This window comes from Salmo salar, chromosome ssa27 (genome assembly GCF_905237065.1).
Source record: "Salmo salar chromosome ssa27, Ssal_v3.1, whole genome shotgun sequence".
In the NCBI taxonomy this organism is placed as follows: domain Eukaryota; kingdom Metazoa; phylum Chordata; class Actinopteri; order Salmoniformes; family Salmonidae; genus Salmo; species Salmo salar.
Window position 1 is genome coordinate 42,598,395 of NC_059468.1, and position 19,182 is coordinate 42,617,576.

At 41.5% G+C, this 19,182-nt stretch overlaps 1 protein-coding gene across 4 annotated transcripts in view; it reads left to right on the forward strand.

Moving 5' to 3' along the window:
- Nucleotides 1–19,182, forward strand: part of LOC106589122 (protein FAM91A1) — a 94,720-nt gene that overhangs the window by 29,483 nt on the left and 46,055 nt on the right. For all 4 annotated transcript variants that reach the window (XM_045709877.1, XM_045709878.1, XM_045709879.1 and 1 more), the window contains 4 exons: nt 3,548–3,654; nt 3,873–3,911; nt 8,869–8,981; nt 18,069–18,178. In XM_045709877.1, coding sequence (XP_045565833.1) covers nt 3,548–3,654; nt 3,873–3,911; nt 8,869–8,981; nt 18,069–18,178 — 369 coding nt within the window. The remainder of the gene's footprint in view (nt 1–3,547; nt 3,655–3,872; nt 3,912–8,868; nt 8,982–18,068; nt 18,179–19,182) is intronic.

Genomic DNA, 19,182 nt, shown 5'->3' on the forward strand with positions numbered 1-19,182 from the left:
TTTTGTTAATAAATAAATGTTTAATAGTGTATGGTTGGTGTTAATGGATGGTATAGAAACTAGATATTGTCTGTTTTTTAGCCTTCAGCCTTTATAGAACCATATGAACAAATGTATATACAACTTTCTGCCCATATGATCAAATGCATATAGTCCAAGGCTACAATATTCTGCCCATATGATGGAATGTATATACTATATTTGTAGCCGTCCATGATTTAATGAAAAGCAATAAACGTACACGTTTAATAAGACTCACAAACGCAGTCAGGCAATAGGCTTCACAGCTTCCCTGGGAAACTGAAACGTATTGTAGCCTCACGCAGAGGAAAGAGGAGCGGCGGACGAAGTTCTCTTCCACAGCAGTATTCTCTGTTAAATAAATATTATTAATAATAATAATAATAATAAATACTAAAATAATTCAAGTTGTGGCTCCGGGGTATTTCACGGGTATGATAAAACAATTACTATTTACTGCTCATTTCGTTGGTGACCAGTTTCTAATAGCAGTAAGGCATCTCTGGGGTTTGTGGTATATGGCCTATATACCACGGCTAATGGCTGTATCCAGGCTCTCCACGTTGCGTAATGCATAAGCACAGCCCTTAGCAGAGATGCCTTACTGCTTCATTATATTTTTCATCTATTTGCTATTGTGCGCTCCAGATCTGATTTCCAGAAGAGTTTAAACACACGCACACACCTCTTTCTTCCTGTTTATCTTATAGTGGGTTAGTGGTGTATTCATCAAGGGATCATGGGTAATGGCAGCAGGGATCATGGGTAATGGCAGCTGGGATCATGGGTAATGGCAGCAGGGATCATGGGTAATGGCAGCTGGGATCATGGGTAACGGCAGCTGGGATCATGGGTGATGGCAGCTGGGATCATGGGTAATGGCAGTTGGGATCATGGGTAATGGCAGCTGGGATCATGGGTAATGGCAGTTGGGATCATGGGTAATGGCAGTTGGGATCATGGGTAACGGCAGCTGGGATCATGGGTAATGGCAGCTGGGATCATGGGTGATGGCAGCTGGGATCATGGGTAATGGCAGCTGGGATCATGGGTAATGGCAGCTGGGATCATGGGTAATGGCAGCTGGGATCATGGGTAATGGCAGCTGGGATCATGGGTAATGGCAGCAGGGATCATGGGTGATGGCAGCTGGGATCATGGGTGATGGCAGCAGGGATCATGGGTGATGGCAGCTGGGATCATGGGTGATGGCAGCAGGGATCATGGGTAATGGCAGCAGGGATCATGGGTGATGGCAGCTGGGATCATGGGTGATGGCAGCAGGGATCATGGGTAATGGCAGCTGGGATCATGGGTGATGGCAGCAGGGATCATGGGTAATGGCAGCTGGGATCATGGGTAATGGCAGTTGGGATCATGGGTAATGGCAGCAGGGATCATGGGTAATGGCAGCTGGGATCATGGGTAACGGCAGCTGGGATCATGGGTGATGGCAGCTGGGATCATGGGTAATGGCAGTTGGGATCATGGGTAATGGCAGCTGGGATCATGGGTAATGGCAGTTGGGATCATGGGTAATGGCAGTTGGGATCATGGGTAACGGCAGCTGGGATCATGGGTAATGGCAGCTGGGATCATGGGTGATGGCAGCTGGGATCATGGGTAATGGCAGTTGGGATCATGGGTAATGGCAGCTGGGATCATGGGTAATGGCAGCAGGGATCATGGGTAATGGCAGCAGGGATCATGGGTAATGGCAGCTGGGATCATGGGTAATGGCAGCTGGGATCATGGGTAATGGCAGCTTGGATCATGGGTAATGGCAGCTGGGATCATGGGTAATGGCAGCAGGGATCATGGGTAATGGCAGCAGGGATCATGGGTAATGGCAGCTGGGATCATGGGTGATGGCAGCAGGGATCATGGGTGATGGCAGCTGGGATCATGGGTGATGGCAGCAGGGATCATGGGTAATGGCAGCAGGGATCATGGGTAATGGCAGCAGGGATCATGGGTAATGGCAGCTGGGATCATGGGTGATGGCAGCAGGGATCATGGGTAATGGCAGCTGGGATCATGATAATGGCAACAGGGATCATGGGTAATAGCAGCAGGGATCATGGGTAATGGCAGCAGGGATCATGGATAATGGCAGCAGCTCCTTGATCTAAATCGGATAATGGAGGGAAAGGAGAAAAAACATGACCATCTATAACTGGCTGAGGGCTGTGATGAGGCCCCACAGCATTACCATCTATAACTGGCTGAGGGCTGTGAAAAGGCCCCACAACATTACCATCTATAACTGGCTGAGGGCTGTGAAGAGGCCCCACAGCATTACCATCTATAACTGGCTGAGGGCTGTGAAGAGGCCCCACAACATTACCATCTATAACTGGCTGAGGGCTGTGATGAGGCCCCACAACATTACCATCTATAACTGGCTGAGGGCTGTGATGAGGCCCCACATCATTACCATCTATAACTGGCTGAGGGCTGTGATGAGGCCCCACAGCATTACCATCTATAACTGGCTGAGGGCTGTGAAGAGGCCCCACAACATTACCATCTATAACTGGCTGAGGGCTGTGATGAGGCCCCACAGCATTACCATCTATAACTGGCTAAGGGCTGTGAAGCGGCCCCACAGCATTACCATCTATAACTGGCTGAGGGCTGTGAAGAGGCCCCACAACATTACCATCTATAACTGGCTGAGGGCTGTGATGAGGCCCCACAGCATTACCATCTATAACTGGCTGAGGGCTGTGAAGAGGCCCCACAGCATTACCATCTATAACTGGCTGAGGGCTGTGAAGAGGCCCCACAACATTACCATCTATAACTGGCTGAGGGCTGTGAAGAGGCTCCACAACATTACCATCTATATCTGGCTGAGGGCTGTGATGAGGCCCCACAGCATTACCATCTATAACTGGCTGAGGGCTGTGATGAGGCCCCACAGCATTACCATCTATAACTGGCTGAGGGCTGTGATGAGGCCCCACAACATTACCATCTATAACTGGCTGAGGGCTGTGATGAGGCCCCACAGCATTACCATCTATAACTGGCTGAGGGCTGAGGGCTGTGATGAGGCCCCACAACATTACCATCTATAACTGGCTGAGGGCTGTGATGAGGCCCCACAGCATTACCATCTATAACTGGCTGAGGGCTGTGAAGAGGCCCCACAACATTACCATCTATAACTGGCTGAGGGCTGTGAAGAGGCCCCACAGCATTACCATCTATAACTGGCTGAGGGCTGTGAAGAGGCCCCACAACATTACCATCTATAACTGGCTGAGGGCTGTGAAGAGGCCCCACAGCATTACCATCTATAACTGGCTGAGGGCTGTGATGAGGCCCCACAACATTACCATCTATAACTGGCTGAGGGCTGGCTGTTCACTTGCTGGTCGGTTGCCATTGACAACCCTTTATGTATTTTTGTTGCGTTACATCTCTCCCAGTTACCCCTGCCCCCCCCGGAAGTCTTTGTGATTATTTTATTATATTATTTTATATTTTATATTAATTAATATATTACTGTGTTTCCCAGTGCCCCCTCTGGAAGGCTTCGTGATGAACAGGGTCCAGGGAGACTACTTTGAAACCCTTTTGTACAAAATATTTGTTTCCATCGACGAGCAGACTAACGTGTCAGAGGTAGGTGAGATAATATAACGTCTTGGCCTCGTTGGACCATCCTGGTCTTCGTCACATTCTGTTTCATACCGTAGGAGCTCGCAGGATGCTCAAACGAAGCTAATGAAATATTAACCATAATTATTTAACAATGTTGTTTATTGGTGTGTTTTCTTATGGACTTTATTAAAGTGATTTCAGTCCCATTTAGTCTTGATCCTCTGGTCGTTCTGTTCCAGCTGGCTAATGTTCTGGAGATTGACTTGGGCCTGGTGAAGGTATGTATCTACGGAGATATAGATCACACACTGTTATATTGTCCATGGCGGAGGTCACCAACCTTTTCTGAGTCAAGATCGCTTTCACAGTCAAGAAAGAAGCAAGCTGAGATCTACCGCTCAGAATCTTTTTAAAACACGACTTTAAAAAAAAATATAACATTAACTTAATAAAAACAGTTTTGGAAGAATGAGGTTTGTGCAGTAGCCCTGATACATTATCACAGCATATTGGCTATATGCCTGGTCTAATACATTATCACAGCATACTGGCTATATGCCTGGTCTAATACATTATCACAGCATAGGGGCTATATGCCTGGTCTAATACATTATCACAGCATAGGGGCTATATGCCTGGTCTAATACATTATCACAGCATAGGGGCTAAATGCCTGGTCTAATACATTATCACAGCATATTGGCTGTACGGCCCCGTGGGTGGTGGTGGAGATGAGGCACCGTGGGTAGTGGTGGAGCTGCAGCCCCGTGGGTAGTGATGGAGATGCAGCCCCGTGGGTAGTGATGGAGATGCAGCCCCGTGGGTAGTGGTGGAGATGCGGCCCCGTGGGTAGTGGTGGAGATGCGGCCCCGTGGGTAGTGGTGGAGCTGCAGCCCCGTGGGTAGTGGTGGAGATGCAGCACCGTGGGTAGTGGTGGAGATGAGGCACCGTGTGTAGTGGTGGATATGCGGCCCCGTGGGTAGATGTGGAGATGAGGCACCGTGGGTAGTGGTGGAGATGCAGCCCCGTGGGTAGTGGTGGAGATGCAGCCCCGTGGGTAGTGTTGGAGATGAGGCACCGTGGGTAGTAGTGGAGATGAGGCACCGTGGGTAGTAGTGGAGATGCAGCACCGTGGGTAGTGGTGGATGATGAGGCACCGTGGGTAGTGGTGGAGATGCAGCCCCGTGGGTAGTGGTGGAGATGCAGCCCCGTGGGTAGTAGTGGATGATGAGGCACCGTGGGTAGTAGTGGATGATGAGGCACCGTGGGTAGTGGTGGAGATGCAGCACCGTGGGTAGTGGTGGAGATGAGGCACCGTGGGTAGTGGTGGAGATGAGGCACCGTGGGTAGTGGTGGAGATGAGGCACCGTGGGTAGTGGTGGAGATGAGGCACCGGGGGTAGTGGTGGAGATGAGGCACCGTGGGTAGTGGTGGATGATGAGGCACCGTGGGTAGTGGTGGAGATGAGGCACCGTGGGTAGTGGTGGAGATGAGGCACCGTGGGTAGTGGTGGAGATGAGGCACCGTGGCTAGTGGTGGAGATGAGGCACCGTGGGTAGTGAGGGAGATGATGCACCGTGGGTAGTGGTGGAGATGATGCACCGTGGGTAGTGGTAGAGATGAGGCACCGTGGGTAGTGGTGGAGATGCAGCAATCTGCTATCTGACTAGACAAGCCTGTGTACTCGCTTTTGTTATTGTTACATATGGAACAATGTTGCAAATATCTATTTCCTCGAGTACGTTTGTGGACACAATGTACCAGCCATTTTGTTAACAGTGAGTTGCTGCAGTTTATATTCTGAGCAATTTCTAGAAGTCATGTCAGTAAGTGATGTTTTCTGTTGGGGACTTTACGTGGTGTCGACTGAATACGGTAGGCTGCTAGCGTTGTGATATGAACTGGTCCTAATGTATGAATGAAGTCAGAGAGTTGATATGTCTGTTTCATGCGACTATTCACACGTGCATGTTTTGAATTAGTGCAGCATAAAATCTGTACATTATTGGTCCACGGGACTCATCTTTATTTCTCTTGGGAAACGAGGAAGGAGCTTGTTCAGGAAGTCCCGGGATGCAGGTCAACGGTATTAAACACACACACACACACACACACACACACACACACACACACACACACACACACACACACACACACACACACACACATAGACACACACACTGTAAGATCAGTTGACTGCATCCCATGGCACAGCCACAGACAGACACCAAACTGTCTGGAGTTGAATTAGTGCTCGAGTCACCAAGTCTGGCCTAATTTCCTAGGGCTGCCATTTTCCCTCTCTCTCCCTCAATATCTCCCTCTCTCTCTCCCTCAATATCTCACTCTCCCCCTCAATCTCTCTCTCTCTCTCCCTCAATATCTCTCTCTCTCTCTCTCAATATCTCTCTCTCTCTCCCCCTCAATCTCTCTCTCTCTCCCTCAATATCTCTCTCTCTCTCTCCCTCAATATCTCTCTCTCTCTCTCTCTCCCTCAATATCTCTCTCTCTCTCTCCCTCAATATCTCTCTCTCTCTCTCCCTCAATATCTCTCTCTCTCTCCCTCAATATCTCTCTCTCTCTCCCTCAATATCTCTCTCTCTCTCCCTCAATATCTCTCTCTCTCCCTCAATATCTCTCTCTTTCCCTCAATATCTCCCTCTCTCTCCCTCAATATCTCCCTCTCTCTCCCTCAATATCTCCCTCTCTCTCCCTCAATATCCCTCTCTCTCCCTCAATATCCCTCTCTCTCCCTCAATATCCCTCTCTCTCCCTCAATATCCCTCTCTCTCCCTCAATATCTCCCTCTCTCCCTCAATATCTCTCTCTCTCTCTCCCTCAATATCTCTCTCTCTCTCTCCCTCAATATCTCCCTCTCTCTCCCTCAATATCTCTCCCTCTCTCTCTCCCTCAATATCTCTCCCTCTCTCTCTCCCTCAATATCTCTCTCTCTCCCTCAATATCTCTCTCTCTCTCCCTCAATATCTCTCCCTCTCTCCCTCAATATCTCCCTCTCTCTCCCTCAATATCTCCCTCTCTCTCCCTCAATATCTCCCTCTCTCTCCCTCAATATCTCCCTCTCTCTCCCTCAATATCTCTCTCTCTCTCCCTCAATATCTCTCTCTCTCTCCCTCAATATCTCTCCCTCTCTCTCTCCCTCAATATCTCTCCCTCTCCCTCAATATCTCTCTCTCTCTCCCTCAATATCTCTCTCTCTCTCCCTCAATATCTCTCTCTCTCTCCCTCAATATATCTCTCTCTCTCCCTCAATATCTCTCTCTCTCTCCCTCTATCTCTCTCTCTCTCCCTCAATATCTCTCTCTCTCTCCCTCAATTTCTCTCTCTCTCTCCCTCAATATCTCTCTCTCTCCCTCAATATCTCCCTCTCTCTCCCTCAATATCTCCCTCTCTCTCCCTCAATATCTCCCTCTCTCTCCCTCAATATCTCCCTCTCTCCCTCAATCTCTCTCTCTCCCTCAATCTCTCTCTCTCCCTCAATATCTCTCTCTCTCTCAATATCTCTCTCTCTCCCTCAATATCTCTCTCTCTCTCCCTCAATATCTCTCTCTCTCTCCCTCAATATCTCTCTCTCTCCCTCAATATCTCTCTCTCTCTCTCCCTCAATATCTCCCTCTCTCTCTCTCCCTCAATATCTCCCTCTCCCTCAATATCTCTCTCTCTCTCTCTCCCTCAATATCTCTCTCTCTCTCCCTCAATATCTCCCTCTCTCTCTCTCCCTCAATATCTCCCTCTCCCTCAATATCTCTCCCTCTCTCTCTCCCTCAATATCTCCCTCTCCCTCAATATCTCTCCCTCTCTCTCCCTCAATATCTCTCTCTCTCTCTCCCTCAATATCTCTCTCTCTCTCCCTCAATATCTCTCTCTCTCTTCCTCAATATCTCTCTCTCTCTCTCCCTCAATCTCTCTCTCTCTCCCTCAATATCTCTCTCTCTCTCTCCCTCTCTCCCTCAATATCTCCCTCTCCCTCAATATCTCTCTCTCTCTCCCTCAATATCTCCCTCTCTCTCTCTCCCTCAATATCTCCCTCTCCCTCAATATCTCTCCCTCTCTCTCTCTCCCTCAATATCTCTCCCTCTCTCTCTCCCTCAATATCTCTCTCTCCCTCAATATCTCTCTCTCTCTCTCTCTCTCTCTCTCTCCCCCCTCAATATCTCTCTCTCTCTCTCTCTCTCTCTCTCTCTCTCACTCAATATCTCTCTCGCTCCCTCAATATCTCCCTCTCTCTCCCTCAATATCTCTCTCTCTCTCTCTCTCTCTCTCTCTCTCTCTCCCTCAATATCTCTCTCAATATCTCTCTCCCTCAATATCTCTCTCTCTCTCCCTCAATATCTCTCTCTCTCTCCCTCAATATCTCTCTCGCTCCCTCAATATCTCTCGCTCTGTCTCTCGCTCTGTCTCTCTCTCTCTCTCTCTCTCTCTCCCTCAATATCTCTCTCTCCCTCAATATCTCTCTCTCTCTCTCTCTCTCTCTCTCTCTCCCCCTCAATATCTCTCTCTCTCTCTCTCTCTCTCTCTCTCACTCAATATCTCTCTCGCTCCCTCAATATCTCCCTCTCTCTCCCTCAATATCTCTCTCTCTCTCTCTCTCTCTCTCTCTCTCTCTCTCCCTCAATATCTCTCTCAATATCTTTCTCCCTCAATATCTCTCTCGCTCCCTCAATATCTCTCTCTCTGTCTCTCTCTCTGTCTCTCTCTCTCTCTCTCTCTCTCTCCCTCAATATCTCTCTCAATATCTTTCTCCCTCAATATCTCTCTCGCTCCCTCAATATCTCTCGCTCTGTCTCTCTCTCTGTCTCTCGCTCTGTCTCTCGCTCTGTCTCTCACTCTTAGTTGTTAGCTGCAGGAAACTTTCTCCACAGCTTTTATTATTTTCTGTGACCATAGTGATGCAGGGTGATTCATAATGCTTGATAATGATTTGTTGGTGTGAAGGTGGTCTGACCGACCAGGAGATTGTCTTCAGTGCACATTGAGAGGTCAGTCGGAGGAGCAGAACATAGTAGCAGCCCATGGATTCTAACTTGTCTGACAATGTTCTGTTTGACCCTCTTGGCATACCATTGATTAGGAAAAGGCTGCTTCTGGCTGTGCACTATGTTATGTTCTCTCTCTCTCTCTCTCTCTCCCTCTTTCTCTCTCTCTCTCTTTCTCTCTATCCCCTCTTCCTCTCCCCCTCTCTCTCACCCTCTCTCCCCCCTCCCCTCCCTCTCTCAGAATGCTGTGTCTATGTACTGTCGCCTGGGTTTTGCCCTGAAGAAAGGAGGCTCGTTCAGCTCAGAGCAGCTCCACCCCACATGGAAGACTGCTCCCTCTGTCAACAGACTGAAGTAGGTCTTCAATACCAGTATATTACTACACTACTATATATCACTATACTACTATATATCACTATACTACTATATCACTATATCACTATATATCACTACACTACTATATATCACTATATATCACTACACTACTATATATCACTACACTACTATATATCACTATACTACTATACCACTATATCACTACACTACTATATATCACTATACTACTATACCACTATATCACTACACTACTATATATCACTATACTACTATACCACTATATCACTACACTACTATATATCACTATACTACTATACCACTATACCACTATATCACTATATCACTATACCACTATATCACTACACTACTATATATCACTATACTACTATACCACTATATTACTACACTACTATATATCACTATACTACTATATATCACTATACTACTATATATCACTATATCACTATATATCACTACACTACTATATATCACTACACTACTATATATCACTATACCACTATATCACTACACTACTATATATCACTATACTACTATACCACTATATCACTCTACTATTATATCACTACACTACTATATATCACTATACTACTATACCACAATACCACTATATCACTACACTACTATATATCACTATACTACTATATATCACTATACTACTATATCACTACACTACTATATATCACTATACTACTATACCACTATATCACTACACTACTATATATCACTATACTACTATACCACTATATCACTACACTACTATATATCACTATACTACTATACCACTATATCACTACACTACTATATATCACTATACCACTACATTACATATATCACTACACTACTATATATCACTATACTACTATACCACTATATCACTACACTACTATATATCACTATACCACTACATTACATATATCACTACACTACTATATATCACTATACTACTATACCACTATATCACTACACTACTATATATCACTATACCACTACATTACATATATCACTACACTACTATATATCACTATACTACTATACCACTATATCACTACACTACTATATATCACTATACTACTATACCACTATACCACTACACTACGTATATCACTACACTACTGTATATCACTATACTACTATATATCACTATACTACTATATCACTACACTTCTATATATCACTATACTACTATACCACAATACCACTATATCACTACACTACTATATATCACTATACTGCTATACCACTATATCACTACACTACTGTATATCTCTATACTACTATAACACTATACCACTACACACATATATATCACTATACTACTACACTACTATATATCACTATACTACTATACCACTACACTACTATATCGCTATACTACAATATCACTATACCACAATATCACTACACTACTATATATCACTATACTACTATACCACTACACTACTATATCGCTATACTACAATATCACTATACCACTATATCACTACAATACTATATATCACTATACTACTATATATCACTACACTACTATATCGCTATATCACTATATCACTATACCACTATACCACTATACCACTACACTACTATATATCACTATACTACTATATATCTCTATACTACTGTACCACGATACCACTACACTACTGTATATCACTATACCACTACATTACAAAAATCACTACACTACTATATCACTACACTACTGTATATCACTATACCACTACACTACTATATATCACTATACCACTACATTACATATATCACTACACTACTATATCACTACACTACTGTATATCACTATACTATATCACTACACTACTATATATCACTATACTACTATATATCACTATACTACTATACCACTATATCACTACACTACTGTATATCTCTATACTACTATACCACTATATCACTACACTACGATATATCACTATACTACTATATATCACTATACTACTATATCACTACACTACTGTATATCTCTATACTACTATACCACTATATCACTACATCACTATACCACTATACTACTATACCACTATATCACTACACTACTATATATCACTATACCACTATACTACTATACCACAATATCACTACACTACTGTATATCACTATACTACTATAACACTATACCACTACACACCTATATATCACTATACTACTACACTACTATATATCACTATACTACTATACCACTACACTACTATATCGCTATACTACAATATCACTATACCACTATATCACGACAATACTATATATCACTATACTACTACTATACCACTACACTACTATATCGCTATATCACTATATCACTATACCACTATACCACTACACTACTATATATCACTATACTACTATACCACTATATCACTATATCACCACACTACTATATATCACTACACTACTACAACATTATACCACTATATCACTACACTACTACAACATTATACCACTATATCACTACACTACTATGTATCACTATATCACTACACTACTATATATCACTATACTACTATACCACTACATCACTATACCACTATATCACTACACTACTATGTATCACTATATCACTACACTACTATATATCACTACATCACTATACTGCTATACCACTACACTACTATATATCACTATACTACTATATCACTACACTACTACATATTACTATATTACTATATATCACTATACTACTATATCACTACACTACTATATATCACTATACTACTCTATCTCTGCATCACTACACTACTATATATCACTATACTACTATAACACTATATCACCACACTACTATATATCACTATACTACTATATATCACTATACTACTATATCACTATACCACTACACTACTATATATCACTATACTACTATACTAATATATATCACTATACTACCATATCACTATATCACTACACTACTATATATCACTATACTACTATATATCACTATACTACTATATCACTATATCACTATACCACTATATCACTATACCACTACATCACTATACCATTATATCACTATACCTCTATACTAATATACCATACTAATATACCACTGTCACTATACCACTATACCAATATATCACTATACCACTATACCACTATACTAATATACCATACTAATATACCACTATACTGCTATACCACTATACTAATATACCACTATATCGCTACACCACTATACTAATATATCATTATATCACTATACCACTATACTAATATACCAATATATCACTACACCACTATATCACTATACTAATATACCACTATATCACTACACCACTATACTAAAATATCACTATATCACTATACTAATATACCACTATATCACTACACCACTATACTAATATATCAATATATCACTATACTAATATACCACTATATCACTATACTAATATACCACTATATCACTACACCACTATACTAATATACCAATATATCACTACATCACTATACTAATATATCACTATACCACTATACTAATATACCACTATATCACTATACCACTATACTAATATACCACTATATCACTACACCACTATACTAATATACCACTATATCAGTATACCACTATACTAATATACCACTATACCATTTTATCACTACACTAAGACTATATCACTATACCACTATATCACTACACCACTATATCACTGTACCACTATACTAATATATCACTATATCGCTGTACCACTATACTAATATATCACTATATCACTATACCAATATACCGCTATATCACTATACTAATATATCACTATATCACTACACCACTATATCACTATACTAATATATCACTATACCACTATACTAATATACCACTATATCACTATATCACTACACCACTATATCACTATATCACTATACTAATATATCACTATATCACTATACCACTATACCGCTATATCACTATACCACTATAGCACTATATCACTATACCACTATACTAATATACTAATATACCACTATGTCACTATATCACTATACTAATATACTAATATACCACTATATCACTATACCACTATACTAATATACTAATATACCACTATATCACTGTATAACTATACCACTATACTACTATATCACTATACCACTATATCACTACACCACCATACCACTATACTAATATTCCACTATATCACTATACTAATATACCACTATCACTACACCACTATACTAATATACCACTATATCACTATACCACTTTACTAATATACCACTATATCACTATACCAATATATCACTACACCTCTATACTAATATACCACTATATCACTATACCACTTTACTAATATACCACTATACCACTATACTAATATACCACTATATCACTATACCACTATACCACTATACTAATATACCACTATATCACTATACCACTATACTAATATACCACTATATCACTGTATAACTATACCACTATCACTACACCACTATACTAATATATCACTATACCACTATATCACTATACCACTATACCACTATACCACTATACTAATATACCACTATATCACTATACCACTATACTAATATATCACTATATCACTACACCACCATACCACTATACTAATATTCCACTATATCACTATACTAATATACTAATATACCACTATCACTACACCACTATACTAATATACCACTATATCACTATACCACTATATCACTATACCACTATACTAATATACCACTATATCACTATACCACTATACTAATATACTAATATACCACTATATCACTGTATAACTATATCACTATACCACTATACCACTATACTAATATACCACTATATCAATATACCACTATACTAATATATCACTATATCACTATACCACTATATCACTACACCACCATACCACTATACTAATATTCCACTATATCACTATACCACTATACTAATATACCACTATATCACTATACCACTATATCACTACACCTCTATACTAATATACCACTATATCACTATACCACTTTACTAATATACTAATATACCACTATATCACTATACTACTATACTAATATACCACTATATCACTATACCACTATACTAATATATCACTATACCACTATACTAATATACCACTATACCACTATACTAATATCACTATACCACTATACCACTATATCACTATACGACTACACCACTATATCACTATACCACTATACTAATATTTCACTATATCACTACACCACTTTACTAATATTCCACGATATCACTATATCACTATACCACTATGCTAATATACCACTATACCACTATACCACTACACCACTACACCACTATACTAATATATCACTATACCACTATACTAATATACCACTATACTAATATACCACTATATCACTATACCACTATACCACTATACTAATATATCACTATACTACTATACCACTATACTAATATATCACTATAGCACTTTACTACTATACTAATATACCACTACACCACTACACCACTATACTAATATATCACTATACCACTATACTAATATACCACTATACTAATATACCACTATACTAATATACCACTATATCACTATACCACTATACTAATATACCAGTATATCACTATACCACTATACTATTATACCACTATATCACTACACCACTACACCACTATACCACTATACTATTATACCACTATACCACTATAGCACTATACTAATATATCACTATACCACTATACTAATATACCACTATACTAATATACCACTATATCACTATACCACTATACCACTATACTAATATATCACTATACTACTATACCACTATGTCACTACACCACAATACACTTATACTAATATATCACTATACCACTATATCACTATACCACTATACTAATATTTCACTATATCACTATACCACTATACTAATATACCACTATACTAATATACCACTATACCACTCTACTAATATACCACTATATCACTATATAACTATACCACTATACTACTATATCACTACACCACTATATCAATATACCACTATACTACTATACCACTATATCACTATACCACTATACCACTATATCACTATACCACTATAGCACTATACTAATATACCACTATTTCACTATACCACTATATCACTACATCACTATACTAATATATCACTATATCACTACACTAATATACCACTATATCACTATATTAATATATCACTATCACTATTCTTATATACCACTATTCCACTATACCACTATACTAATATACCACTATATCACTACACCACTATACTAATATACTACTATATCGCTATACCACTATATCACTACACCACAATACTAATATACCACTATATGACTATACCACTATGCTACTATACTAATATACCTCTATATCACTATACCACTATACTAATATACCACTATATCACTATACCACTATATTACTATACTTCTATACCACTATATCACTATACCACTATACTAATATATCACTATATCACTATACCACTATATCACTATATCAATATACCACTATACCACTATACTAATATACCACTATACTAATATACCACTATATCAATATACCACTATACTAATATACCACTATATCAATATACCACTATACCACTATACTAATATACCACTATACTAATATACCACTATATCAATATACCACTATACTAATATACCACTATATCAATATACCACTATACTAATATACCACTATATCAATATACCACTATACCACTATACTAATATAACACTATATCACTTGTCGTGACGTTGTATTAGTTAATGTGACGACTGTTGCTCATCGAATGATTAACGGTTTATAAGTGCGTGATTAAATGAATTAAGCGATGAATCAAGCAATTATTAACTCATCAACCTGGGGCACCATGGGAACAGTATTTTGATTGAGTTTCTATTTCCCAAATTAACTCAAAGGATATCAGAATATCGATTTTACAACAGTTGCTAAATTAATCAACCTCTTGTCTCATGTCTGAACGTCGCATAATCCGGGAATCTGCACGGACCCGGGTCCCACCAATGAGTTTACCACACCAATCTTAGTTGATTATTTATTTACTAGCAAGCTAAAATGATGATAAAAATACACATACACAAAACACAGTCTAGCTATTGATTAGGACTTAGTATAACGGGCCAACACACTATGGCGCGTGTTACCCAAAATGGGGATTTAAAAAAGAGAGAAACCAAGAAAGTACACGAGAGAAATATACATTTGGGTTCATTTGTCAGCCATGCTTATTTAAACCTAGCCTTGCCCCGAACTGCCGCTCTTATGGGTCAGAATATAATGATGTAATTACGTGTTGGAGGTCTCAGGTGGGAAGCTCCGCGTGTGTCGTTTAGGCTTCTCAATGACGCACTTCTCCGGCGCAACTCTCTGGTTGTCCTCACGATGTCAGTGTCCTTCTTGGCTTAGGGGTCTGATCCCTCGCCCTTGATCTGAAAGGGGTCTTCTGAGGACAGACAGCTCTGTAGCTCAGAGCTCACAGCTTCGGACTCGAACGGTGTAGATACCACGATTCAATGGAGAGTGGAGGCTGGGTGGTTCGGCTTGAATTCACCCGCTTAGACACAGCTACTCCTCCGTAGCTCGTGTAGAAAAAGATTTCTTTGTCTTCAACCTTGTGTTTCGTTTTGGGGTTTGTTGACTTTGTTAGACCTTCGCTGCAGCTTGGGGTCAATTAGTCTGATATGTTAATTCTTCACTCTCCTGTCTTATACCCTCGGGTCAGAAGTGGGCGTAACCGCCTTTAGGGCAATTCTCTGGGCGGACCAAGTTAAGGGGCAAGGCCTAGATTTGACTAAAATCCTATTTTAGACACTACCTTCACATCTCATCTTTACCAAAACATTCTCTTTGATTTGGATATTTTCCACACAACGTACAATGTATAAACATCAGGCATATACTGGGAAAACTCTTAAAGGTGCAATGTTTTCATAATAACGTCATCTCTTAACCTTTAATAACAATTCAAAAGTTACATACATTTTCATATTCCACCTCTCGTCATGACCACCATTGTGGCTGACGGAAACCATTGTTCCAAAGTCCCTTTATTGCATGTTTAATGTTCTGAGGCCAGTTCTCCATAGTGAGGACAAAGGAATTTCTCTGTGGCCTAAGGTTTATTATGGGCGTGAGGGGTCATAAAACCCCCACATCTTCAGACCCCTAGATCTCTCCTCCTCTGTTGGGGGTTTGGGAGATAATCTGTAGGGTGGTGGTCTCCTGTACCCTGACCTGATCAGGACAGTCATGACACACTATACCACTATATCACTATACCACTATATCAATATACCACTATATCAATATACTGCTATATCACTATATCACTATACTAATATACCACTATATCACTGTATAACTATATCATTATATCACTACACTACTACATTTAAACTCAGTTTTTCACAATTCCTGACATTTAATCCTAGTAACAATTCCCTGTCTTACGTCAGTTAGGATCACCACTTTATTTTAAGAATGGGACATGTCAGAATAATAGTAGAGAGAATGATTTATTTCAGCTTTTATTTCTTTCATCACATTCCCAGTGGGTCAGAAGTGTACATACACTCAATTAGTATTTGGTAGCATTGCCTTTAAATTGTGTAACTTGGGTCAAGTGTTTCGGGTAGCCTTCCACAAGCTTCCCACAATAAGTTGGGTGAATTTTGGCCCATTCCTCCTGACAGAGCTGGTGTAACTGAGTCAGGTTTGTAGGCCTCCTTGCTCGCACACGCTTTTTCAGTTCTGCCCACCAATTTTCTATAGGATTGAGGTCAGGGCTTAGTGATGGCCACTCTAATACCTTGACTTTGTTGTCCTTAAGCCATTTTGCCACAACTTTGGAAGTATGCTTGGGGTCATTGTCCATTTGGAAGACCCATTTGCCACCAAGCTTTAACTTCCTGACTGATGTTACTTCAATATATCCACCTAATTTTTGTTTTAATAAATCACATCCACACTATAAGACACACACACACACACACACACACACACACACACACACACACACACACACACACACACACACACACACACAGCCCCAGTGTAATGTATGTGTGGGGTTTCCCACCCCGTGTCCCAGGAGCACAGTGGATCCCAAACAGATGCTGCTGTCGTGGGAACAGGGGAGTCCTGTGATGGAGGCTGGGTCTTCGGCTACAGACACAGACACCACCAGCCTGGAGGACCAAGGTGAGCGTTTCCACTGTTACCACCCAGAATACACCACAAGCCCTGGCTCTGGCCCCCCAAGGTAGTGTCCCCCCCCAGAGTAGTGTCCCCCCCAGAGTGGTGTCCCCCCCAGAGTAGTGTCCCCCCAGAGTAGTGTCTACCCAGTAGTATTACCCAGCGTAGTATCCCCCCGAGTAGTGTCCCCCCAGAGTAGTGTCCCCCCAGAGTAGTGTCCCCCCAGAGTAGTGTCCCCCCAGAGTAGTGTCCCCCCAGAGTAGTGCCCCCCTAGAGTAGTGTCCCCCCCAGCGTAGTATCCCCCCAGCGTAGTATCCCCCCCAGCGTAGTATCCCCCCAGCGTAGTATCCCCCCAGCGTAGTATCCCCCCAGCGTAGTATTCCCCCCAGCGTAGTGTCCCCCCCAGCGTAGTGTCCCCCCAGCGTAGTGTCCCCCCAGCGTAGTATCCCCCCCAGCGTAGTATTCCCCCCCCAGCGTAGTATTCCCCCCCAGCGTAGTGTATCCCCCCCAGCGTAGTATCCCCCCAGCGTAGTATCCCCCCAGCGTAGTATCCCCCCCAGCGTAGTGTCCCCCCCGCGTAGTATCCCCCCCCGCGTAGTATCCCCCCCAGCGTAGTGTCCCCCCAGCGTAGTATCCCCCCCAGCGTAGTGTCCCCCCAGCGTAGTATCCCCCATAGCATCATGGGATGTTCTTCTCTCTCTGTGTGTTAGACAACGCCAGCGTAGTATCCCCCATAGCATCATGGGATGTTCTTCTCTCTCTGTGTGTTAGACAACGCCAGCGTAGTATCCCCCATAGCATCATGGGATGTTCTTCTCTCTCTGTGTGTTAGACAACGCCAGCGTAGTATCCCCCATAGCATCATGGGATGTTCTTCTCTCTCTGTGTGTTAGACAACGCCAGCGTAGTATCCCCCATAGCATCATGGGATGTTCTTCTCTCTCTGTGTGTTAGACAACGCCAGCGTAGTATCCCCCATAGCATCATGGGATGTTCTTCTCTCTCTGTGT